Raw genomic sequence first — 25590 nt, forward strand, 5'->3', positions numbered from 1 at the left:
ATGCTCGCCAGCTCGCTCCTTCAAGAAAGACCACTGTTAACTGGAAACCAAGGCGAAAATATGACATTTCCTCGAGCAGCTCCTTAAAGTTGTGGATAAGTCAGTTTTTATGTCGTTCATTTGTTTGACATTAACCATTTTTTGTCGGTTTTCGAAAGCGAACCCAAAAACCGCAAAGCTTGCGCAATTTAGAAGTTTTATGAGTGGGCTCGTGAGCTAGCTTAAGTTGCTAGCCCCGTGAGTAAGAAGTCAGGCAGCCGTTTGTCTCAACATGTTGCGGGGAAACTAGTTTGCAGAGGCAGAGGGCTTGTCGAGCTTTATGTCGTCGACATGTTCATACGAGAAGACGAAGAGTGCGAGGCAGCAAGTTGTTGGACCTCAGGGAAAGTCAGACTACTCCACTATGGCTAATCAACAAAAACAGCTGCACCGTTGATGTGAGAAAGAAGGTCAGGAGGACAACATCAGCGACTATGAACAAGGTGAGGTAAAGAGGTTTATCAGCAGTGCCAATATAACTCACTTCACAGCTTTGGAAGTAATACTTCTTGTTCACTTTACAGTTTTAGTAAGTCGATCTGTTGAAATGGGACCAGAGGGGGTTATTGTAGTGCATTACAGCCGTGGTTGTTATAGTGATGTGGGAGATGCCAGGCTGTGCAGGGAGTTGGTGAAGGAGGGGAAATGGGGGATTCAACTACAAAGAGCTTTATGGTCAAAGAAAAGTTAATGAATGCAGAAATAAATAAGCAGTTTGGCTCTGAGTCCTGAGCTTAGAAAAGTACTCAGTATAATCCCCTTTCATAGATCCCTGTTTTCAGGGTCCAATTCATTTATAGCTTTTACTAACTTTGCTACACTTCTTACAGGATTTTACTCACAAGTGCTTTGGCTTGTTTTTATAGCTCCTTTTATGCTTAACTGAAATGGCTGAATCATTTATTGTAAAGGGTCAGAGTCCTCTGCTTTATAAGGTATATAAAACGTTCATCAAGTCTGGACCACAATAATTTAAAACCAGGTAGTTGTTAAGGTTGTGAGGATTTTGTTTACTTTTTGAAATTGCTGGATTTAAACAACGAAATCACATTTGATTTATCGAAAATTACCAAAACTAAATCTGTATTAGAAGACAGGCACCTACAAGTGGATTTAATCCATTGAAAATTCAAGCAAACAACTTAAAACTGTCCTAATAGATAAAGATGTACTATATTATCAGCATCTGTCTTGGCAGATATTGGCTTAAAAGTGAATTATACGTATGGGCAGATATGAAATTTCCTTCTGATATTTACATCCATTACTCTGGCTGTAAAGATCTGCCTATTTAAGCTGTAAGTATTGGCCTATGAACAAAAAAGTATGCAGAGTTTTAGGCTGAACCAACTTCAGCTCAAGTCTCTTTCTTTATTCATCCTCAAACTTTAAATTTTGTGTTTTGAGGGGTTAAGTGACTCTTAAGGTCAGTACTTTCTGGCAGATCCATTTCCTAGTTGAAACCAGACTAAAAAAAACGGGAGAAACTCTCGTTAGTCTTTTTTTTTTTTTTCAATTTATTTATTTATTTTAACGTTTTTTAAAAAAAAGGAAAAACGGAAAAATGAGTAATTTCTCAATTTTTTCATTTTGGTTACAAAAATGGAAAAACAAATATCATTTTAGAAAGGGGTCCAGTTTTTTATGTTTCAGTTCCGTTATTTTGTTTTCTTCATCAAATGAAATACTTTAGGTAAAGGAAATCATGTGACCCATTGGGAAAGATGAGCTTTTGAAAATAAAAGCCTCCATGTCAAAACAAGAGCCATCCATTGGATTTTACAGTATTATAACAGGCAAAAATGCTCTACATACAATGTATGATAAACAGTAAATTGTTATGTACTGGCAATTTAATGGACTGTAATGTTATTACCTTTTTCTTTTACTTCTTTTATTCTTATATATGTATATATATGTATATATATATATGTGTGTGTGTGTGTAAGTAACTATTATCATACTGTTAAACACAATGGATGGCTCTTGTTTTGACACAGAGGCTTTTACTTTGAAATGCTCACTTTTCCCAGTGGTCACATGACTTCCTTTTCCTCGAGAATTCCATTAAATGAAGAAAACAAAATGATGGAATTGAAACAAACCAAAATTGGACTCTGTTTTTTAAAAATGTTGTTATTCATTTTTCCATTTTTGTGACTGAAACGAAAAAACTGAAAAATGACTTATTTTCTGTTTTTCCCATTTGTGGTCAAAAATGAAAAAAAAAGGGAAAAAAAGGCTAGTTTTTCCGTTTTTTTCCATTTTTCATCCGAAACGGAAAAAAATGGAATAACAGGAGTTTCTCCCATCGTTTGAGTCTGGTTTCAACCAGGAATTGGATCTGCCAGAAAATACACTGACCTCTTACCTACATTTAAACATTGGTATCCATATCAGTTTCAGTTAAAATTGACTAAATATCAGCCTATCGAATATCAGCAAATATCAGATACTGTGCATCTCTATTAATAAGTTTCAGTACTGAAATGTGGTCAACTTGTTTATTTACTTTTTTAAAGATTAATTTTGGGCTTTCTTTGTGCCTTTATTTGATAGAGGAGGACAGTGGATAGAGTTGGAAACAGGGATGGGAGAGTGGAGAGACATGCGGGACAGGGCCACAGGCCAGATTCACCTTAAGCCACTAGGCTGATACGCTTCTGAAATGTGGTCAACTTAATTGCAAAAAAAAGACAGTTTGCAACAATTTGCTTGCCATTTTTGATCTTTGAAAACAAGAAAATACTTGATTTTTGGTACCTTCTATATTTGTTTCAGTATCAAGTTTAATTTTGCTATCAAATCGCAGTTCCAAATTTGAGTATTGCGGCAACCATAGCTGTAATTCAGTCTTTTGAGATTCACATTATAAAATATCTATGACCCTCTCTATGTAGGCTATCGCCTATTTATGCCAGAAGTAAGTGACTCAGTGAAAACAGACATTTAAATCTGAGAAAATATGTGCAAAAATCTTCTAATCCCATACAGCATTGGAAAATGATGATTTGGATCCTTTTGTAATAAACATGGACTTGAGCTCTTGAGAAGCTCTCTTGTTTTATTGGTTTTTGATGAATACAGAAGCCCCTTGGTTATTGTTGCACCACTGTCAGGTTACACTGTTGACTGTTGACATTGAGGCTTTGTGATGTTTTGTCCTCCCTAAGCCTTGTGCACTGTGTGGTGTTCGATTTCTGTCCGTCTGTCTCTATGACAGTCTACAGCAGATCAGGTGAGTATATGGCTGCCTCTGTGTGAGAGTGGTGACACTCCCTGAGTTTGGCTTGTACCTGTACTTCCCACGCTCTATAGAAAGGGGCGTGGCATCTCTCAATCTCCTTCTTTCTGCTGGATTAAAAAATGAGGAACTAGGTCAAAAACAAATATGAGACTTTAAACAGGAAACATGACATGGAACATCTCTCTTTTTGTATTTGAATTAATTCACCTTTCCTGATACCTGGTAGCTTCTGTATGAATTGATAGCGCTCTGTCCGTTGTGTTAAACGGGAAATATTTCTTATGGATACCGTTTTTGTTCACTTGTAATTTAGAGTGAACAGAGGGCAACTGACCCTCTGCAATTTTAGCCTGGTGGGCTGTTTACAAGCTTTGGGTGTCACTCTCTTTCAGTGCTGAATAGCCCAGTTGTCCCCCTGATTAAGCTATCATGTGTAGATGAAACCAGTCCTAAACACAGACTGGTAAAGCTCCACTAATCAGATTATTACTAGGATAGAAGAGGAATAAGCTATACATTCATAAACATACACAATGCACTACTGCATGCACTCTCCTCAAGCTTTCTTGCCTACATTTGTGTACACTTCTTGGAAAGAGCAATGAGGCTAGATTATATGAACAGAGTTTTGGATGTTTGATATTATGGAAATTAATTCCAAAGTTTTCTTAATCTTTCAAGGAAAACACAACAAAAACTGGAAACAAGTTCACCTGAGTGACAGTGGCTCTTTGGTCAGGTTATGATTGCATTCGGCTCACATTCACTCATATTAAACTGGTCAGCCAGCCTGCTTTTTAAAACACTTTGTGCTGTTGATTATAGACATACTTTTTTGCTACTTTCATTTATGGAGACAAATAGTCAAGTAGTTAAGTGACAGCTTACAGAGGAATGGTGCTGTTGCTGCAGGGTGGTTGTGTCTGTCTCAGAGTTAAGCCTGATAATGGAAAATGACAGAAAAGCTTGTTTTCCCTTGAGTTTTTCTGTCTGGGGGTCTTTCTGTTTAATACTTAGTTCATTTTGGCCTAATGAGTTTTATCCTTGCCTCTGGCATAGCATACTCTGCAGAGGTGAACTATGGGTAGGAGGTCACTTATCATTATGCATTTATGACTCCTTACATAACCACTTGGGTTCTGTAGCCAAACAGGAAGGGAGTCTATGATTTAAAAGCCTTCCTCCCTGATCAGTTCTGTGCATCCGTGTGTGTGAGAGCACACACACACACTCTGACTTTGGCTGTGCATTATGAGAAAGGATGCTCTAACTAATTGCGCATGTGTTTTTGGAGTGCATTCTTTGAGCTCTTGTACACATGTTGGTGTATCTGGGTGCATGTTCATCCTCGTCTCCAGGAGTCTAATCTGAAGCAGGCTCCAGCTGGCTCCCGTGTGTGTGTATAGGGAGGGGGGGGCTCCTCCCTGAGCTCTTAATTAACTCTGGACCAGGGCCCCAGAGCGTTGTTTCCCTCCATAGTTTAGCAGGAGGAAGAAGCAGGAGAGCAGCAGTGATCCTGGAGCAGGCAATGCAGTTCAGATAAGGGAAACTTTGATCTAGTAAAAGTGATCTGCATTCAAGACAGCAGGGCGTGATATTTGCGTACACGTAAGTCATGTTTGTCTGGATGTTGCAGTTTGATTTTATTTAACTGATGGAAATGGAAAGATGCCAGGCTTATAAAGTTAACGTTTTATCTAGGCTTTTGAGACATGGTGACAAAATGAGAAATATTTTCAGAATTGTATATTGATTCATTTCCATTTATCATGCCATGTGCTATATATTTTTTGTGATCATACAAAAGACCTTCTGTGACGAGTTTTAGCAGGTTAGGAAACATCTTAAACCACTGCTGGGGGGCATGAGTCAGGGAAAGTGGTGGACTGAAAAAGTAGGTGCTGTTTAGGATGCACAGAATTGGATTTTTGCTGATATTTACAATTAATCTTAGCTGATACTGATATCAACACTGATATTCAAATGTAGTTCAGACCTAAAACTTCAGTCCTTAACACTCAATTTAAAGTTTGAGGATTATCAAATCGACAAATTTCTGTCCTTAAAACACACTTGAAATAGTCAGGAATGATGGTGAAGAGAGAAAAACTTCAGCTGAAGTAGGTCTGTTGGTCCAGCCTAGAACTTCACTTACTTATATTTGTTTGTTTGGCCAGTATTTACAGCTGATATAGGCAGTTTTTATTGCCAAAATATCACTTATAAATATCTGTAGAATTTTTCATACCTGCTCATACAGATAATTCAGTTTTTAAGCTAAATAGCCAAAAATATCTTTCATCATAATACCACACATTTCTACAACAAGAAAACAGGGTGGTATTTTCTTCTTTGATAAAAATTTTAAAAAAGATAATAACCCTCTTGCCTAGCAGGAGGATAATTTTGCTGATTTTTGGCCTGATCCCCCCACACCCCCTTTGACTCAAGTCAGCAAAAGCCTGATAAACTGATGGTTCTAGAGATTATCTGAACAGATTATCCCCTAGAGTGTGGTGTGTTAAGAGTGATCTTTCCTTCTCTGATCTGCTCAGAAGATGCCACTCTAACTTGAGATCATACATACCAAATATATTCAGGATTTATGATCAGAAATCCAGTAGTACCGGGGGAACACTGAAGACAGCCAAGCAGGCATGTGCAGGATTGTCGCATGGGATGAAAAAATAGCAAATCAGGAAGCAAGCTGACCAGCGGACAACAAACTAAGTCATGGTAGCAATAGCAGGTGAAATGCATGAAGTCAGATGTAATGGAAGACCAACTTGATTATTTGTGCTACACAACGTTGCCAGGAAAACAAATCACAGTCAACCTGATAAATGGAGGGAGCTGGACTGAAATTGCTGCAATAATGGATTCTCTACATAGCTAACAGGTAGCCACATTTAGCTAGTTTACTCTAAAGTCTTGTTGCTCCACAAGACTTTATGTGGTTGTTTGTGAATAAATCTGTCAGATTAAAAAATATATCAGTTAAAGGTTTAAATAGTTGTGTAGTGTGTGCCAGGCCTCAGAAAGAAGTTTATCTCTGTCCACAGGGGACACCAAAATAAACACAAACAGAACATTCCTCACAGGAGCTTTAAGTAAAAAGCAGGGCAGTGTCACAGTGAATGCTGTTGCAGCTGTCATTGCTGATTTATTCGTTAATTAATTTGTAAGATCATGGATAATAAACAGACTCATCAATTTCTCCTCTGAAATCAACTGTTCTTAACATTTCTAATGTTTTTGTTAAGAGTGATGCATGTAGTCCAGATTAAGAATAGGATGAGGCTTTTAAACGTCCCCCATGACTTGTTTTTTTTTATTGTTCTTTTTTTGGTGAAATATCCCAAGCACCACCTGCTCCTGCCTGGTTCTGACTAACATCCCTGCCAAGCCTTACTAAACGCCAACTGGCCTGTGGCATTTGGCGCCAAGTGCAGAGAGAAGGCAGAAAGGTGTTGAAGGATTGCACAGTGGGTAGAACGGCTGATAGCAGGATGAGGAGAGTATTCAAAACAAAAACAAGCTGCTCATACGGCAGACATTCCATTCCTATCTCCGATCTTTCTGCTGTGCATTTAAAAAAATAATTGATCGCATCTGTGTTTTCCAGTCGCAACCCAATGTGATTCCTCCCTGGCTAAGGAGGAGAAAGCACAAGAAGACAATTCAGCTTTGCTTTGAAAGCCGCACATTGTTCACGAGGGGTGTTTACTGTCTGTCAGCAGCGGTGCTTGGCAGCGGCGTCTCTGTGTTTACATAAGTGTGCGGTGTGATGGAGCAAACTGGTTAAAGTGACAGCAGATTCCACAGAGAGTTTGATTGAGGAAGCCCATCTGCTGCTGAACATGCACAGGGACTGGAGGGATGGGAGTGCTGGATCCCTGTAACTCCCTGCTTGGGAACATAATGAGCCAGTGGAAGCAACACTGCCTTCAGAGCTGAAAATGTGTTGCTGCAAAATGACAGCAATCTTAACACAATACCTGAATCATAATGTGATAATAATGGCAACGTATTAAGCCTGACTAATTTTGCTATGAAGACACGCTTTCCCTGTAAAATAGATGAAACAATCACACTTACGTAACGTATGTTAGCACTAACATACAAATGTTAATGTCCCAGTAAAAACTGAGAAGTTAAATTGTCTTTTTGCGTGTTTATTAGTGATGTGATAACTGGATGATTGCATGAATTTAGAAAACACAATTTCCATTTTAAGAACTGTCTTTGTAGGAGAAGATATAGCTGCATCATTGTGTTGTAAATAATTGAGCTGGACAATAATCTCAAAATAGATTAAATCGCAATATGGCTAAAATACCAGTTTAATACATTATTTTTTTCCAGCAAGTGCCACTCATTTTAACATGGTTAAATGGTGCAATATGAGCAAAATAATTGTAATTAGATATTTTTTTAATGGTTCTGCCCTTGTTCGTTCTCTCTAATACTGATGAAGCTTAGCATTAGTTCACAGAAGTCATACCCCCAGCCAGGATCAGCTGATAGCCAGCTCATACCAATTATCATCTCCCAGCTCACACAGCCAATCACAGCTCTTTCTCTCATCACAGCAGTCAATTTAAACATAACATACTTCTCACTAATTCCTGCTTGCATTGATGGTGATACACTGTACTGTTGCAGCTGTTGGCAAAGCTTCATCTCCCCCACCCCAGCCGCCTCCTTTATAGCTTAAAGCTTGTTGCACCCTCATATTCAAATCCATATTACTATGGAATAATTGCTTCTGAAATAATTTAATTGTTTTTAAAATACATTGTCAGTTATATATCCATCCTTATGGGGATATCAAGCCATGCACTCCCTGGAAAGTCAAAGCATGCTGCTAGACCAACCTAGGGAGCATCTTTAGAGCAGAGCCTTCTTCGCCAAGTAAAACTCAAAACTGTATATCCATTTTGCAATAAAATGGTTAAATGTATGATGAGAGTGTTCCTGACTGAATGTAGATTAAAATAAAGAATCATTTATTGCTGGAATTTGTTAAAAAGTGCATAAGATGAGGAACCTTATAATAGTCGCATATTAAATTGCAATCGCACTATTGGAAAAAAAATCGCAATTAGATTTTTTTTTTTTTTTTTTTTTTGCAAATCGTTCAGCCCTAGTAAATATGTCTTTTGTTTATAAAGATATGCTAAGTCAGTGATACTCAGCCCCCGGCTCCTGAGCTGCATGTGGCTCTTTAGTGGCCAGTTGCGGCTCTTTTAAGGCTTACTTAAAAAACAATACAAAACAAAAAAAAGACCTTTGACTAAAAACCTTTATGAAGGTGAACACAGTCATCAGTAAAGATTCATGGTAAGTCACATCAATAAATCTGTTACCCACACAGAGAAGACAGGCTTTAACTTCCAAATTTAAACATTTATTATTTTAAATCCGTATATCATTACCGTCAGATGCGCTCAACAGAGGAGTGTGTAAGAGAAGAGAGCAGAGAAAGTCCACAGGTGGTGCGTCTCTTCAGTAAGCTCATACATTGAGGTGTGCTGTCTTGTGTTCAAACTGAAGCTTCCCATTTCTTCGTTTTAACTTTTCCTCCTGCCACTTCCTGCCGATGCTCTCTCACACCCAGATCTTAAGAAAATTATGCCAATGCGCATCACCTTCAACGAGCCTAACACACACGGATCACATGTGGAGATAACGTATCTAACATCTAGTGAAAGTTGTCTAAATGTGGGTGTTTTATTTGATCTTTAATTCACTAATGATCATAAATAGTGTCAAAGAGCAGAAATATAAAACCAAAGCTCCAAAAGGAGGCAGGGTGAAACGATGTGTCTGGAGAGCTGCAGGTGTGAGGCAGGGCTGGTTTTAGTCATTTTGAGGCCCTGGGCAAAGACCAATATGAGGCCCCTCCCCCTTTGAAGAATTAATGATGAGTGGAAAAAAATTAGAAAACATCTCTTTTATGTAAATAAAGTCACAGAACTCCAGTAAATGCCCCAATGTGAGATATAAATACCCAAATAGCCAACCATCATTCATCAGCTCTTTGAAAAGCATCTCAGAGCTCAAACTCAGCTCATCTAATATCTTGAAAAATCTTTAGGCCAGGTGGAACTTTCATAACGCTGGTGTTGGGCCAAAGACTGGTATCTCCAAAATGATCGCTTTTCAGGGAATGAAAAAAAATGTATCTTTTGGCATATTTTATTGCTTTAAAATTGGTTAAAACCCACTGACAGAAGTAAAGGGTGACCAATAGCACTGATTTATAAAAACAAATTAAAATCATGAAAAACTGAGATACAAAGTTTTAGCCTGATGTCTGTGATGATATATATATGCTCATTATCAGTGACATATTGTTTCTTCTGACTCTATACAGACATTTGCATCCCATTTAACCTCATAATTATCCACCAATTAACTTTTTTATTTCATTTCAACTACAGATTAACTGATCTATTGTCTACCTTACATTCCCGGTATAGATTGAGGCTCTCGCTAAAGTATTTTTTAGACAATGTGGCTCTTTGGTAGAATAAGTTTGAGTACCACTGTACTAAAACCTTCAAGGGCACCAAAAGCAATCACTCATGCTATTCAAGCTTACTCTAGCAAACAAAATCTGAGATGATGTCTGTTTGCATGCCATTAAATTGGCACCAACATTTCCTTCCAGGCTTACAGATGGAGATTGAGAGCTCAGGAAAAGTCTGATTAATTATTCTATAAAACCACTGCCTTGCCCTCAATTAAAATTTTCTTGATGTAGGTAAATAAGAAAAGAACGACTTGAATGAAAATGAAAAGTGTTATAGGAACACAGTTGTTTAATAAAACTAGAAACATGCAGGATATGGATGATTTTCAGGACCAAACACCAAAAAAATGCCACATTGTAACTTTTGTTAAGTTTAAATAGCTTTTAGTCAATCAGTTATCTATTTAAGAGTTTGTTTATCCCTCCAGGAGTAATTTGTTTGGAGCAGCTAACATAAAACACATAAATTACATACGGTGATAGAAAGACTTTCAAATAAGAGCTAAAATATTAAGTAAAACCTGAATATTGTCACAGCAAACTGATAAATGATTGAACAGACTGAATGAAAACAAAATGGTCTTGTAAAAAGGAGCCAAGCACCAGTTTTGGAAGGTATAAAAAAAATTATTGACCACATAAAACCTTAGGAGCATTTAGTGATTCACACATGTCTATGAAGCTGAATTGCTGTTAGCTTTCCATTGGATCTGTTGGTATAAGAGTAATGCCGTTGTTAAATTAGTTAATAGTACTTTTGTCTCATTATATGTAATTATTTTAAGTGAGTAGGAAGTCATAGAGAAATAATTATATTTCATTTTAAAGCCCTTTCAACATAATTCAAAACTGTGGGGAGAAAATGTGACTTTTGTCAAATAGACAATAAGAATTTTTCAAAATTGAATAAAAAAATTAGTGATATTTTCCCTTTTTCAACCATGATGAAAAATATTTATCTGTGTAAAGTCTTACTAAAGGAAACCTGTGTATTAGGATGTCGTTGGACCTTATCACTAATTTGAAGACTACAGCCCACCCCCTTAACATCACCTCATCTCTCACGTAATCTGGAGGAAACTGGGCAATTTATTTCATTAATCACAATGGATTAGAAAGTTTCATTGCTTAGTCACGCTCACAAAGCTCCACTTCAAAGACTCAGCTGCATTAGCCACTGCACTGACTCACACATACACTCACATTAAGCTGAACATAGCTCTACACCAGCCCAGCACGGGCCTCAGCTCTCCTTGGACGTTGAAATACAGCACCAAGGACAAATGCACAAAGTGTTTTCAGTGACAGATGTCTCACTCCTATGGACAATGCACACTAAAGGCTATTTGTCTGTCTGTGAGTCTGTGTCTCCTTTTATTCTTTAGTCTTCCTCTTTTACACACAGACACAAAGGTCACTGTACTATAAAGACACAATCGTTCATTCTTATGCTCTATCCCCTTTGGCAAACTCTACATCCTTCTCTTGAGTTACGCATTACTATTTCAGAAAAAACAACCGTGAAAAACTTCTTTAAATCCCTAATATGAATCTGTATTTTCTTTTCAGGCAGAACAGAAGGACAGGGTCTTATCCACAAGTGAGGACCCTCTCCCGATACGCCACACCTCAAGAGCTGACCCTCTGATCCGAAGTCGACCCCTCAGTGATATCTACCCATTTCAAGCTGACAGAAGTGCAGTCCCATATCTTCTGTCTGGCTGCGGTGCCCAAGTTCAGCCCGTGACTTCAGGCTCTGATGAAAACAAACTGAATGGACTCAACTCATCTGCCTGGTCCAACCCTGTTATCGGTCCGCCTGAGGGAAAGCCTTACTCCTCAAGAATTATGAGGCTTTTTTCTAACTCCAAGAAGGGCCCGGTCCCTGCTCACAGTCCATCCACTGACAGTCCAACCTCATCTAACAGCAACGGCAGCGACTCGGGCCCCCAACCCTGGACAGGACTTTCGGGTCTGGGTGTTGTGGACTCATTCAAAAAGCTGCGCTCCTCTGTGCTGCAGGGTATACAAAGTAGAGGGACAATCAGCCAAGAAGGAGAGCATGTCTCTAGTTCAGATCAGAAAATGGCTAATGGCACTGCTGGTCTAGATGGTGCATCAAATAATTTGAAGTTTGCAGAAGGATACAGTGTGTCCAATGGAAGTCATGGTGGACAAAAGCTGGCTGTGATGTGCCAGTGTGGATCAGACATTGATGACTTTGATGACGATGAAACTGATGAAGGAGACGGTCTCACACGGAATACGCGATTCTCAAGGAGTATCAGGAGAGCGTACGGAGCTGGACGTATCTCTTTATTTGACACAGGAAACGGGAAAATATCAGGAAAAAGCACAAATGAAGCAACAGACTGTCAGAAAGCAGATCTAACTTTGAAGGAAAATTGTCAAACAAAGAACATGAACGAGAACACAAATGTGAATGTTCTGAGCAGACTGAGCAAAAGTGCAGAAAATCTTCACATATTTAAAGCAACTTTCAGACGCAAAGCTCCCCATTCAACTCAAGAAGAATCCCAGAGAACTTGCACATCTAAAGGGGAACCGGTTATCCAGAGGACAGCCAGTGCTTCCTCAGTGGACCTCCGTGGCCGTGCTGGAAGGAAATCACCTGTGAAAACCAAGGGGCCAATGCTAAAGCTTGTAGACAGTGTGACTGACATGACTGTCCGACGCAGGCGAAGTCCGTCCCCAAACCCCACCTCTCCGTCACCAATGTCTCCTCTGAGCCGTCTCCATGATGACTACTCCCGCCGTGTGCCTTGCTTAACAACCAACGAGCGACAGCGGCGGCCCTCACCAATCAGAGCCAGGGTCATGTCTGCTGGACACAATCCTCTGGTTCATTCACAGCCTGATGTCAGGCCGCAGCAGCACCAGGCCCTAATCAGCCCGGTTCCTGTGGAGACGGAGCAGACCTCACCTGGTACCTCTGCTAATGTTGAACCGCTACGTGTAACAACCAGGGAAATTAAACAGACAGCAGAAAACAATTCATCTTCACTGAGCCAAAAAGAGCCTGCACAGCAACAAGAACAGACCGAGGCCAACGTGATACCAAATGAGGTAAAAGAAAAGTAAAGATGTGTGGCAAACCTTGTGTGGAAGGTTCAAGTTCTAACTAGCTTTGTTACAGTTTGTATGTTGTTGTGACCTACTAAGGCAAAATAGACCACCAGATGGGAGAAAAAATCTAGGTAGTTAGTTTGAATGCCTGTCATTGCTGTGACAGATTCCAATGACATGATGCACACCATGCACATTCTAACAGGTTGTTTACATTTTTGCCAGCACATTTTTGCAGTGAGGAGAACATTTTTCTTTAGAGAATACTTGTGCACATGTACAGACATGATCAGCAGAGATAAGATGTACTACTTTGTCTGCAGTGTCAAAATTAACTCATTTATTAAATTTACTGAGGTAGGACAGCGTAGATTAATCAAAACTAAATGCATCCTTGCTGTAAATAGCACAGTAGCTGAATTTTATCTGTTGTCCTAAGTAGGGCTGAGTAATATTGATAAAAAGTAGGATTTTGATGTTTTTTAGCTGAATGCAGTGTAAATTTGGCAGCTGTTTTAAATCTAGTCTGTCCTTAAATTGAAACACCTTTCAGTTTTAGTCATATTTTAATAGCTTTCACTCTGGAAAGTTTTATTCAAGCTTTAGTTGACAAAAAGTCAACAGAATTAGTCCAGGTTTAGTCAATAAAAAGTCTTACATTTAAGCAGCCAAACTGTACAATTAAAGTAAACGCAAAGCACTCATCTTAATGCAGTATCAATACTCTGACCCATGTAGACTGGATGCAATGTTCACGTGTATACAATTCTACATCAGGGTTATTTTGAAAGATCCTATTGTTTATAAGATACATGCCCAACAAGCAGTAACATTACAATCATGGATGAAAGAGGAAGATGAGCAATGACAGACGGCAACTGTATCAAGGGGAGCGACAGAAGTCAACAACAGTAGCATTTTTGATGACAATCCAGATGATAAGGAAGAGCAGGATGTCAAAGGTTTTGGTTCTTAATAATTGATGGCTTTAAAAAAATGATACTAGACTTTAGAGCAACTACTGTTTTTCTGAGTTAAACCAGGGTTTTAAGCATTTAGATGTGTTTAGTTTTGTGTCTTAATCTGGTGCTGGAGCTGAAAAATAAAGATTTTAGCACACGTTGAAATGTTGGCCAGAACTTAGATGTCCTTGGGTGTTTTGGAGGCTGTTGTCAATTACAATTTAGGCCGTAGAGGTTGTGTTTTTAGGTAGATATAGGTCTAAGTGGGTTCATTGATTTAAAATATACTGTTTTTATCACCAAAGATTTCCTGTTGGCTAGTCTTCAACTCATCTTCTTCATGGGAAAAAAATGTAGTTGACCGACATTTTTAGTCATAGTTGGAGTCAATAAAATTAACACTGGCTGGATGGCAGTATATGGAATATATATCTCAATATCTTTTCTGTAAGAATATAAATAGTTGTCAATATATGTATTCATTTTTTAAAAGTATGTGACAAACTCCTACATACTGTCAAAATTGTACAAAACATTGGCAACGTTTCTGTATATTGAGTAAGGCCGGGCAATTAATCAAAAATTAGGCCTAGATTAAATTGCAATGTGGCCTGCTGCAATTTTCAAATCGCAGAAGGTGCAAAATCTCTTTGACCAGAGATTTATGTCAAAGTACCAGTTTAAAACTTTTTTTTGCAGCAGAGATGTTATGCATTAAATAATTATACAATCATTCAAGTGTTTTTTTTTTAGAAAGGTCTACAAATTATCCTCCTTACTTCATTATTATTATACTCTTTTCCTTACTAAATAGAAGGAAGAATTCTATTTAGTAAGGAGCTTTATGGAAAAGCTTAGAGTAGTTTAACATACAAAATAAACAAATTTGTTGAATTACAAATCTGAGACCTGTTTATAATAAGACGGTTATAATGTGAGATGATGATATCAGACTAAATTCAGTTTTTTCACTAAGAACAATACAGCCTCTCTTAGTTTCAAGACAAAATTAAAATATAAATTGGAGAACTGCTGTTAAATCATTTGAATTTTGTAGTCAAAACTGTGTATTGTTATGTTTCTGCCTCAGCTTCACCTGTTTCTCACATGCTCAGTGTGACAGGACATGCAGTTAGTCTGATGAAATACTTGAATGTGTGTAAAACAATAATGATGACATCGGGCCATGCTGTTATCTTTATGCAACTGCACTGTCTGATTACTGCTGACAGTTGGATACAGTGTACTTAGGGCTGCAAAAGTCTCACATGATCAGACATCAGGGGCACCTTTATCATTGACTCAGAGACATGGGATTTTAAATCATTAGATAACTGGATTTTTGTTAACTTTCAGAGAGGAAGTAGGCACTGACAGAGAAATCACTGAATGTGTTGCTTTTAATCTTTGAACAGCGTGATTATTATATGATGCCTATCTTCTTGATGATTGGCATTGAACCTTGTCTGAGAAGTGAAGCTATGAAGTGATCTTTGAATCTGGTGTGATCATAACCCACCAAGATAACTTCCCGTACCAAAGAAGCTCACGACAGATCAGAAAAGTAGCTGTGTTTGGAGTCCAAAGGCCCTTTCAATGTCAAACAAATAATGACGTAGGCGTTCCTCCTCACTGTCCTTTTCCTGTCAGTTGTGTTTGATTTACTGACTGCTGCTGTAGCGGTAGAGGTCACATGCTACATGCAGCTGTTCTGTGCCTCGCTGCATTGCTGAAGGAGCAGACACAGTTAATCATTAGGCTTTGTTTATGATTAGTGGCCCTTGCGCAAAACAGCTCCAGAGTCCTGTTGTTGTGGGAGGGCAGTCAGCTATGAGCAAGTACAGCCCCCTCACGTCTGCCCCTCTTCTCTTGAAGCTAAAGCCCGCTGGGTCAAAGTCCATCCCCATGAACACCGGGCCTGGGACAGCAAGTAGCATGTAGACGGGACCATTTACAATTTGTTGTAGTGACATGTTTGTGTCCAAAGTAGCATAGAAAATGAATGATAAAGATAAGATTAATGTATGTTAGAGCTCAAGTTGCTATTATTGGCCCCCAATAATTAGGATCTTGGCCTCGGGGACCCGGGCCTGTTGGTTTTGTGGAGTGATTTTCACAATGGCACTAGTCTACTGTGTGCCTTTTCAATGTATATGCCGAGGACCAGATCAAGATCGAGAACAACGAGAGGTGAGGTATTGAGTTAACAGACTTAAAACAACTATTTTGTACTGAGTAACCTTCCAGATTATTTTCCTGTTGAATATACAGTGTTGTCTAACATGAATCTAGTGTTGTGGGATTTCATGGTGGAACATTTTTGCTATTTTAGTTCATCATTGTTTGAACTTGATGAGCTTTCTTGTTTTTAATTTGGGAAGCAGAGCCCTGTGTGAACTCAGATACTCAGACAATATAAGAAAGTTTCTCTTGAGAATCCCAATAAAGTTTACAGGAATGATTTCACACTGTTTCTAATTGTTTTAACTTGAGATTCAACAAAGAAATTTTCTCCCAGTTGGAGCTTTTATGACTTGCTGTGCTGATTTGCCCTGTTTCTGATTAACAGATGTTCTCCTTAGTTGACATTCTCTTCTTAATCTCTTTAAACTGCAGGTCATTGAACACTGAAAAGTCATTAACTTTATCTTCGTTGCATTTTTAAACTTTTTTTTCTTACCTGTAGATGACTAAAGACACAGAAGAGTCGGAAGTATTTCTCCAATCAGAGGAATCCTCACCAGCATCCACCAGCACCCCTCCAATCTCGCCTACATGCTCATCAGAGTTACCCTCGTCTCCCACATCTCCTACATCTCCCACATCATCCACAGAAGCTTCTCCAGATTCAACAGAAACCTCCTCCGTCAAGCCTAGAAGGAGGAATGGGCGCCTAAGACCTCGGCCCACCTCGGACTATGGGCAGCTACTCTCAAGGAAGCACTCCATTCCTGAGGAAGTTGCAGAACTGTGTGCTGGAGAGAGGACAGCAAAAACATCATTGCACAAAGACTGTGGCAGTTGTAACATCAATGGGAATGGAGAAAGCCTTGAGAGCTGCAACATGTCTAACGGAGATGTTCAAGGGTGTAGGCAACGGCCGGTCTCTGTGATAGGAGTTGTGGATCTATTTTCTCCTGATGCTGTGGAGAAGGATGGCCATCTTCCTTCTGTAAGCCTTTACAGATACAGTTTATACTCCGTTTGTCTTAAACTGCAAAAAGTGCTGATCACATACAGTTGTAGAAAGTTAGGGTGGATGTGAGAAAATGAAACGGCTCCTCTAAAGCTGAGGTCAAACTGCATAATTTTCCTCTTTTTTGATGGTCACTACGACAGATAAGGCATACGTAGAGCCATAAATTCATCCCATCATTGTAACCGATGTGATGACATAAGAAGGAATGAGGCTGGACTAGAGGACCCTGGACAGAAGATTTTAAACAAACATACAGTATTTACTGTACTGTATTTGTTTGTCTATCCAAACATTATAATAACTTGATGCTAATGCTATTGGTAGTGACTCATGCATTGCTATTTCTCACCAACATCTTTTTCTTTTTCAGCCTGAAGTGGTTCATCGCTCTTCTTTAGCTTTGCCATTTGGCTTGTTTACATTTGTGACTGCTGTGGGTGGGCGGAGCGCTCTGTGCTTTTATCAGTCAGCATCACTGAAACCACGAAACAAATGGTAGAGCGCAGGACAAAAATCAAATATGCTAGACTGTCGATAGGTCACTGTGTGTCTCAGGAGTTCTTGATTGTTATTCACTATGACACACTATGAAACAACAGAGTTTCAGAGCAGACAGTTTGCAAATCCCTACAACTGTCAGGTTGGGCTGATAACTCTTTGTCCAACTTTGGCGTGAGTGATCAAACAAGGAGGTCCCTATTTGGTGAATGGTTACAGTGCTTGTATCATGACTGCCTTATCCAGTTTAATTTGGGCAAGCAATATTTATTTTACACTCATTTTACATTCCCTTCTATCCCTTGTTTTCTTATCTCCCTTTGCATCCGTCATAAAAGAGATAAACTTCAAAATGTACTGCTTTTACACAAGAGACTTTTATTATTTCACGACAAATTCACAAAATATATGAAGTGTGAAAGAAACAAGGAATATCAGTAGCTCATTCTCTCATCTATTGTCATCATTTACCTGCTACACAAAAATGAGTAAATAAAAAAACAAACAGGCACTGAAAGTAAGGTTTTACACCAAGTTATAAAACAAATAAGAAAGACTACAACACAGAAAACATGAAAGTAAAATTGAGTTAATGGAAATAACTGTAAATTCTATGACTGGAGTTGATATGCATCACAGAGATCCAGTGTATCATCATAGACATACAACAGAGTCAGGGGTCACTAAAACAAAATACAAAGTTGTAAATAATAATTAAAAAACTTTAAGAGAAAAGGGAGCCACACAAATCACAGCGGGGCTGAAAATTAATTATTAAAATTTTAGCTTTCCAAGAAATAATTGTCACAAAAAAATATCTTTGGTATTTCCTATATGTACATTTATTTGTTAGCAGTAAGCAAGCCCTCAAAGATAACCCTTAAATTCTGAGGCTTTGGTAAGTGAGCAAACATTCTCTTTTTGATATTTTAAACAAATATTTCCAATAAACTTTCAAGGATAAATTAAAACTAATGCAATGAACAAATGATCCTGGTATTTTTACCTTTGAATTTACAAATTTAAGATATTCATGAATACTTTTTCTGCTCTCCAATGCCGAAACTACAGTCTCAGTGAATTTGAAGAAAACAGCTTTTTAATTCATCTCTCTCTTCCTTTTTTTCTGTCCTCACTTGGACTTTGCCCATTCCATATCATGAACAGGCTAAAACTTAAAATAACTGATCAGTTCTTGGATTTTTGTTTAACTTGTTCAGAAGCCTCAGGTTCAATTCTTTTTGACATAAACATCAGGTGGTAAAGCCTGAGAAAGTGCTCCTTTCTTAAATCCCAGGATGTTTTTCTTATCCTCTGCAGCCTCTGTCGCGGCCGCCCATCCCCTCCCACCAGGTCCCCCCCTACAGAGCGGTGTCAGCCAGGTTTCGCCCCTCCACCTTCTCACAGAGCACCCCCATCGGACTGGACCGTGTCGGACGGCGTAAGCTCCACAGAGTGCTCAGCGGTGAGATCTTGGATTGTTGTTGATTCCATATTTCAGTCTGTGGGAAACGCTGAGTCTGGGAATGTCAATAAGAGTGTTGGAGGAAAATGTTGGTGCAGAGCCAGGCGTGGGTGTGCCTGCATCTGTGGCTGATTTCTGATTCTGTTGGTTTTTAGAAGGACAGTTTTAACCTGTGTGTCTGTTGCAGATGGTGTGTCGGAGTGCTCGGCTACTCTTGATGACAGCGTGAGCGAGGAGGAGGAGGGCAGCTTTGATGAGCTCACTGATGGCACTCCTTACCTTCAGCCGGGGGTGGAGTTTTCTGTGCTCAACGAGGTGAGACTAAGGCGGGAAAATCAATATCACATTGCACCACTTGTAGTCATCTTCTCCAAGAATGTGCATGTAATTTATGATGCAACGTTCATCTAGTTGCATGCACGGCTCGTGAACAGCCATGTGAACTGTTTTCATGTGTGGCTTCAAGATGTTTGGCGGGAATTCAATAGAACAGACAACCACTGCTGTGAGCTCAAGTCTGGTCATAATCTTACATGTAAGACATGGGCTCTGCCTGCATGTAATTGTGTATTTATCTTATCTGTCTGTTGCTGCTCAGTGGATAAGCTCTGGACACACGGTGTGCGCTGAGGCGCTCTGGGACCATGTGACCATGGAGGAGCAGGAGCTGGCCTTCAAAGCCGGAGACGTGATCCGTGTCCTGGATGCCTCACATAAGGACTGGTGGTGGGGCAGAGTGGCTGACAGAGAGGCCTGGTTCCCCTCCAGCTTTGTGAGGGTAAGTGGACTTCCTGACCTGTGTATGCGACGCATGTTTGCTCTCAAGCAGCACAGAAAAGACTCACAAACTGGCTTAGCTCCAAACAAACCTCAGCAGCCCTCTTGGCGCTGTAAGTGGAAGAGTTCAAACGTTAGAGGTTGAACTGGTTTCTGTGGCGACCACAGCTGATTGACAGTTGAGTCTTAATTAGACAGGCAGCGGTTGCCATGGTGAGGGGACTTGATTGGCAGATGGGCGTCTGCTGTGTGATTGTTTGACGCTAAATCAATGTTGCAAACCAGGAGCAGGTTAAACTTGCACATTTTCTAACTGTAGTGATATAATGTTGTCTTTTGCAACATTTTATACTTTAATTACTATTATTTTATTTTGTTTAGAGGACTTTATATGTCTACATTGAAGAAATAAAAACAAACAGTACAGCTTAGAATAATCAGGAAAGATAATCCTGGCTTGAAATTAAGTTTAGAGGGTCATTGTTTGTGTTGGATGTGTTTCAGGTGCGAGTGAACCAAGAAGACTCTGGTGCAGAAAGCGTGGAGAGTGTAGCTGACCAGGAAGATCCACCTCCTAGAGATGCACACAGTACGCAGCACAAAGAGCAGATGAGAACAAATGTGGTTCAAGAAATCATGAACACTGAGCGCATTTACATCAAGCACCTGAAAGACATCTGTGAGGTATGTAGCTCAGTATAAACTATCTCTGTTAAGTAGTTAACCAGTGATTTGTATTTCTGAACTACCTGTAAAGAAAGCTTACAGCATCTTATCCTAAAATGTTTAATTCACTAACTAGCACCTCCTGTTGGCCAGTATTTGAACTGTTTCCATCCTTTGTGTGTCTGTCAACATGCTGCTCTTGTGTATCTTTCAGGGTTACATCCGTCAGTGCCGCAAACACCCGGACATGTTCACTGAGCTGCAGCTGAAGACCATCTTCAGTAACATAGAGGAAATCTACAAGTTTCAGAGACAGTTTCTCAGAGACCTGGAGAAGAAGTACAACAAAGAGCAGCCACATCTCAGTGAAATAGGATCCTGTTTTCTCTTGCAGGTACTGAACACACACAAAAGCACTCTCATAACCACTTAATCAATGTGTAGCTCATTTATTCACACAGTACAGCAGCTCTGTTAACTTAATTTCATCTTTCCAAGGACGAGGGCTTCTCTATCTACTCGGACTATTGTAACACCCATCCAGAAGCCTGTGCTGAACTGCAGCGACTCATGAAGTCAGGCAAATACAAACATTTCTTCGAGGCCTGCAGACTCCTCCAGCAGATGATTGACATTTCCATCGCTGGTTTCTTGCTCACACCTGTCCAGAAGATCTGTAAATACCCCCTACAGCTTGGAGAACTGCTGAAGTACACCCCAAAAGACCACAGGTACTCTTCACAACAGTGTTAATTTTAGCAGCTATTTTTAATTTTAGTCTTAGTCTTTAGATGAAATGTATTTTAGTTTTCATCACATTTTAGTCATTTCTATCGTTTTTAGTTGTAGTCTAGTTTTACTCCATAAAAGCCCTCGCATTTTAGTCTTTTCCTTTAGTCTAAGCATTTATTCTCTTGCCTAAATCTAGTACCAAATCATGTAAGCATGTTCTATGCACTCTGCCAAACCTGGGGTTCCTGCCTTTACTGTAAGGAGGCAAAAGAGATACAGATGCTCTGCATTTTGACAGATTTACTCAAAGTGGAGAAATATCAACTACATTACATTTTAGTCTAGTTTTAGTCACCTTGACAAAAACTAATTTTTGTCAGTTTTAGTCATCAAAGATCTGTTTTTGTTAGTCTTAGTTTTGTTTTTGTCATGGAAAAAAGGCTGTCAAATATTTTTTGTTTTAATCAATGAAATTAACACTGCTTCACAGGCTGTCTGCAGAGTCATATGAAGTATTAAAAGTTGATTAACCAAATTAGCAAAAATTAAAGCTTTTAAAAAGTATAGAAGTCTTCAATGCTAGACGATAAGTTCCGCAATGTTTTCCTGTTTTCAAATTTTTTTATTGGTCAAAAGTGGCTGTGGGCTACTTTTTCAGCTTTTGTTTTTCCAATTAGTTGTAAGCACAAAGAGATTCTCATTGAACTCCGCCAGATCTAATGTCAGTCTGTCTGTTTATGTTCTAGACATTTAATCCATCAGTGCATCCTCAAAGCTCCACTGTCTCTCTTACTAGCAAGTTAACTATGTGACAAAGTGATGTGTGCATGTAAATGATAGGGAAATGTGAGTTTTCTGAGAAGTGGTTGGAGGGGAAGGTGTTGCAGCGGAGCCTGGGGCTGATAATTGTTACAATTTTCAGTATTTCATAAAATAAAATGCCTTCATAGTGAAGCTTTTGCCTAAAGGGTTACTGCAGATCCTTAAAAAGTCTTAAATTCTTAAATCAGACTTTTGAAATTTAACGCCCTAAAAAGTTGTATTTTACTTGTGGCACACATATATCTTTATCCAGTTTTTGTTTTCAGCTAAGTTTATTTGATTTTAATCATTCCTTTTTGCATTTATGTGTTCAGAGTTTAAGATATATGAAAGAAAAAGGATTCCATTTCTGTTAATAATCAACTATTTATTTTTTTCCAACCAAATTTCCACCACAAATGGTTTCTTAAATATTAATTTAAAGCTTTGTACTGCTGTGAAACACTAGTCCAGTTCTCTAACCTCTGGGTTACCAAGTTGCCTACCTAAATCTCTGTTTAACACACCCTTATGACAGGTCATTCCTCACAAAAACATGATTCTTCTTTTCAACAATTAAACTTAAGAATCAGCTCAGCATGCCTGCTAATGATCTGTTATCATTACCAGGATATGGTGTATTTCTGCAATGAAGGGATTAAATTTGATGGAAATAATCAGATTTGGGGATGTATGGCCAGAAAACGTCTGCCTATTTTGACTTTTCATAAATACAGAAGAAGATTAGGGCCACTGAAGAAAATTTTGAGTCGCAATTTTTTTATTTGGGGAAAAAAAGGTCCGAATTCTGTGATTAAAGTCAGAATTAGAGGAAAAAGTCAGAATTCTGACTTTTTTTCTCAGATTTCTGACTTTAATCCCAGAATTCTGACTTTTTTTTTGTCCTGGTCTAGTGCACCAAGAAATTCCACACGCCTTTTAATTTTTGCTGTGCAAAAGTGGTATCATTGTTTTTTTTGGCTCAGTTCTTAAAAAGTCTTCAATTTTTTTTAAATAGAGTAGAAACCCTTGTAAGACTAACCAAGAGTCTTTTAATGTTAGCACTGCTTGCATCTCACAGAAAGCTTTACTAGTATATTACAGCAGCAAATATTATCTTTGTTTTCTTGACTATGTTGCACAGAACTGTTGCCTGTGTAACTGGTTAGAAATTAGGGATGCATTGGTGTCTTAAAATATTGAGAGGGTCTTGATAAAAGGTCTTTAAAGGTATCAAATTTAATGTCAGATTTTCTGTTTAGACCCTGCTCCAGGAATTACTTGTATCATAATTCTTATTCCTACAGATCTTTAAGAAAGTATATCACTTGGAAATTTGTAGCATATAGTGGAACCTTGAAGAACCTTAGGCCACAGCTGTATTTGTGAACATTTTAAATAAGAACACATAAAATATTGTGCATCATATAAGTCTGACCATTTACATTAGTTGTTTTTGCCATGGATATAATCAACTCCACAACTGCATCTTTTGCAAGATAAACAAATGAAGACCAAACCTGACCTTATGGAGCTCTATTTTCACTTTGCTCATTGTGAATTGTATAGTGAAGCCATTAATATGAAGCCACAGTACAGCATGTGTAGCATTAGCCTAGCTTCACCTTCCAATTCAAATCATAAAAATCCATTTGCTTTTTCCAGCTACAAAAACCCCATTTCTCTAACGTTTAATTTTCTTGATTTCTGACAGTGACTACGGTGGAGTAAGCAAAGCATACGAGACAATGAAGAACGTAGCGAGTTTGATCAACGAGAGAAAGAGACGACTGGAGAGCATCGACACAATCGCTCACTGGCAGGTGGCCATTCTGCACTGGGAGGTGAAGATGACTGAGTCTTTTTGTTTTTTGAAAAATAAAAAAGTGGGTTCATACACCAGAATTATGTAAGAATGTTTGATTTAACAAATCAATTCTATCGGTGTTGCCCCAGGGATCGAATGTGCTAGAGCGCAGCTCAGAGCTGATCCACTCCGGTGAGCTGACCCGAGTTGTCCGACAAGGAAAAATGCAACAGCGCAGCTTCTTCCTGTTTGACCACCAGCTGGTCTTCTGTAAAAAAGACGTCCTGCGTAGAGACCTGCTCCATTACCGAGGACGGCTGGATATGGACGAGACAGAGGTGGTGGATGCGCCTGATGGTCGGGACTCGGACCTGGGTCTGACCCTGAAGAACGCCCTGAGGCTGCGCAACGCCTCCACACTGGAGTTTATGTGCGTGCTGTGCTGCAGGAAGGCTGAGGACAAGCAGAGGTGGTTAGAGGCATTCGCCAAGGAGAGACACAGAGTGAAGGAAGACCAAGAGATGGGTGAGTCTGGAAAATTCTTTTCACTTTTGATGCAAAACCAGTACTGTGTAAAATGTCAGAAATTTAACTGAGAGAAAATGTTGGAAAATGCGGGTGCTGGAGAATAGTTTGACCTGAAGGTGTTTTTTGGCAGGAATGGAGATCACTGAGGAGCAAAGAAAACAGGCCATTGTTAATGCCAGAAGAGCCAAGCAGGGGAAGAACAAAAGTAAGTAAATATTTTGCTTAAGCTATTAATCCACTCTTTATTTCCATTTTATTAAATTTGTATCTCATTAAGGTTTCATTTTGATTTTTCTGTTACTAGCCATGGGTTATTCTGCTTCTGTCCCACCGCACCATCAAAACCTCCACCCACTTCACCAGCGTCACATCACCATTCCAACCAGCGTGCCTCAGCAGCAGGTCTTTTCTCTGGCCGAGCCCCCGAAACGAAAGCCTTACCACTTGTTGTACAGCATCACCCGCAACGCCTTTTTCAGGAAGTGACTCTGCTCTTGTGCACGTTCAGAGCAGGCCCACACCGTCCAGAAGACTTAAAGAACATTATCTTTTCCACACATATTTTCCTGTCTCTGAATGTTTGTTTCTGTGCCTCATGTGTCTTGTGTGTCTTTTTTTTTGTTGCATTTAAGCTTAAGTGCTTACACTTTGAAAGAGGCATGGCGTAAGTGTTAAAATACTGACTGTCCATTTTGTTGGTGTGTTAAAAATGCTGCTCACTTAAGAGATTCCCACCTCTCTGTCTTAGTAGTTCCAGCTGAAGACTTTTTTAATGTTAATTATGACAAAGATGTATGTTCTGCTTTTATGTTGACAAACATGGTTTTAGTTTATTTCACAAAGGCTGGACCCTTTTTTGCTGTGAGTCTGTCAACTCTGAGCACAAAACGGTCAGAGGCAAAATAACTGACATCATTCATCTTCTGTTAACCCTGTAAATAAAAAATCTTGTACAAACATACCCACCATACTTTTTGTTACTTCATGTATTTATTACCTTAGTCATGCTTTCTTCTGTCTGTAAACTTTGAAGCAGCTGTAGGGTGATGTGAATATGTTAGAAGTCAATGAATGAAACATTAGCTAAAGCATTGGAGGAGGTGCGTTACCAGCAGTGAGCTACCCATTCCTCGTGTGCTGGAGGATCTGGTTTCACTCACCTGTCCTTTGAACTGTGTATCCAGACAGTGTTCTGTGTGGCTTTTGACACAGTTTGTTTCTTCTGATGTTTTTATGAGGCAGTT

The 25590-nt window shown here is 39.1% G+C and overlaps 1 protein-coding gene across 3 annotated transcripts; it reads left to right on the forward strand.

Moving 5' to 3' along the window:
* Positions 1–25307, forward strand: spata13 (spermatogenesis associated 13). 3 transcript variants are annotated; one of them, XM_041814046.1, is made up of 13 exons: positions 1–482; positions 11394–12911; positions 16560–17045; positions 18891–19035; positions 19223–19350; positions 19634–19813; positions 20317–20496; positions 20693–20872; positions 20977–21209; positions 23726–23855; positions 23968–24343; positions 24477–24551; positions 24651–25307. In XM_041814046.1, the coding sequence occupies exons 1-13, from the start codon at positions 474–476 to the stop codon at positions 24830–24832; spliced, it is 3822 nt and encodes a 1273-aa protein (XP_041669980.1). In that variant the 5' UTR covers positions 1–473; the 3' UTR covers positions 24833–25307. The 3 variants fall into 3 exon arrangements, with proteins under 3 accessions (XP_041669980.1, XP_041669981.1, XP_041669982.1); XM_041814047.1 differs by lacking the exons at positions 1–482; positions 11394–12911 and adding an exon at positions 15803–16063; XM_041814048.1 differs by lacking the exons at positions 1–482; positions 11394–12911; positions 16560–17045; positions 18891–19035; positions 19223–19350 and adding an exon at positions 19357–19540.
* The last annotated feature ends 283 nt before the right edge of the window (positions 25308–25590 follow it).

Source organism: Cheilinus undulatus, linkage group 19 (genome assembly GCF_018320785.1).
Source record: "Cheilinus undulatus linkage group 19, ASM1832078v1, whole genome shotgun sequence".
Lineage (NCBI taxonomy): Eukaryota > Metazoa > Chordata > Actinopteri > Labriformes > Labridae > Cheilinus > Cheilinus undulatus.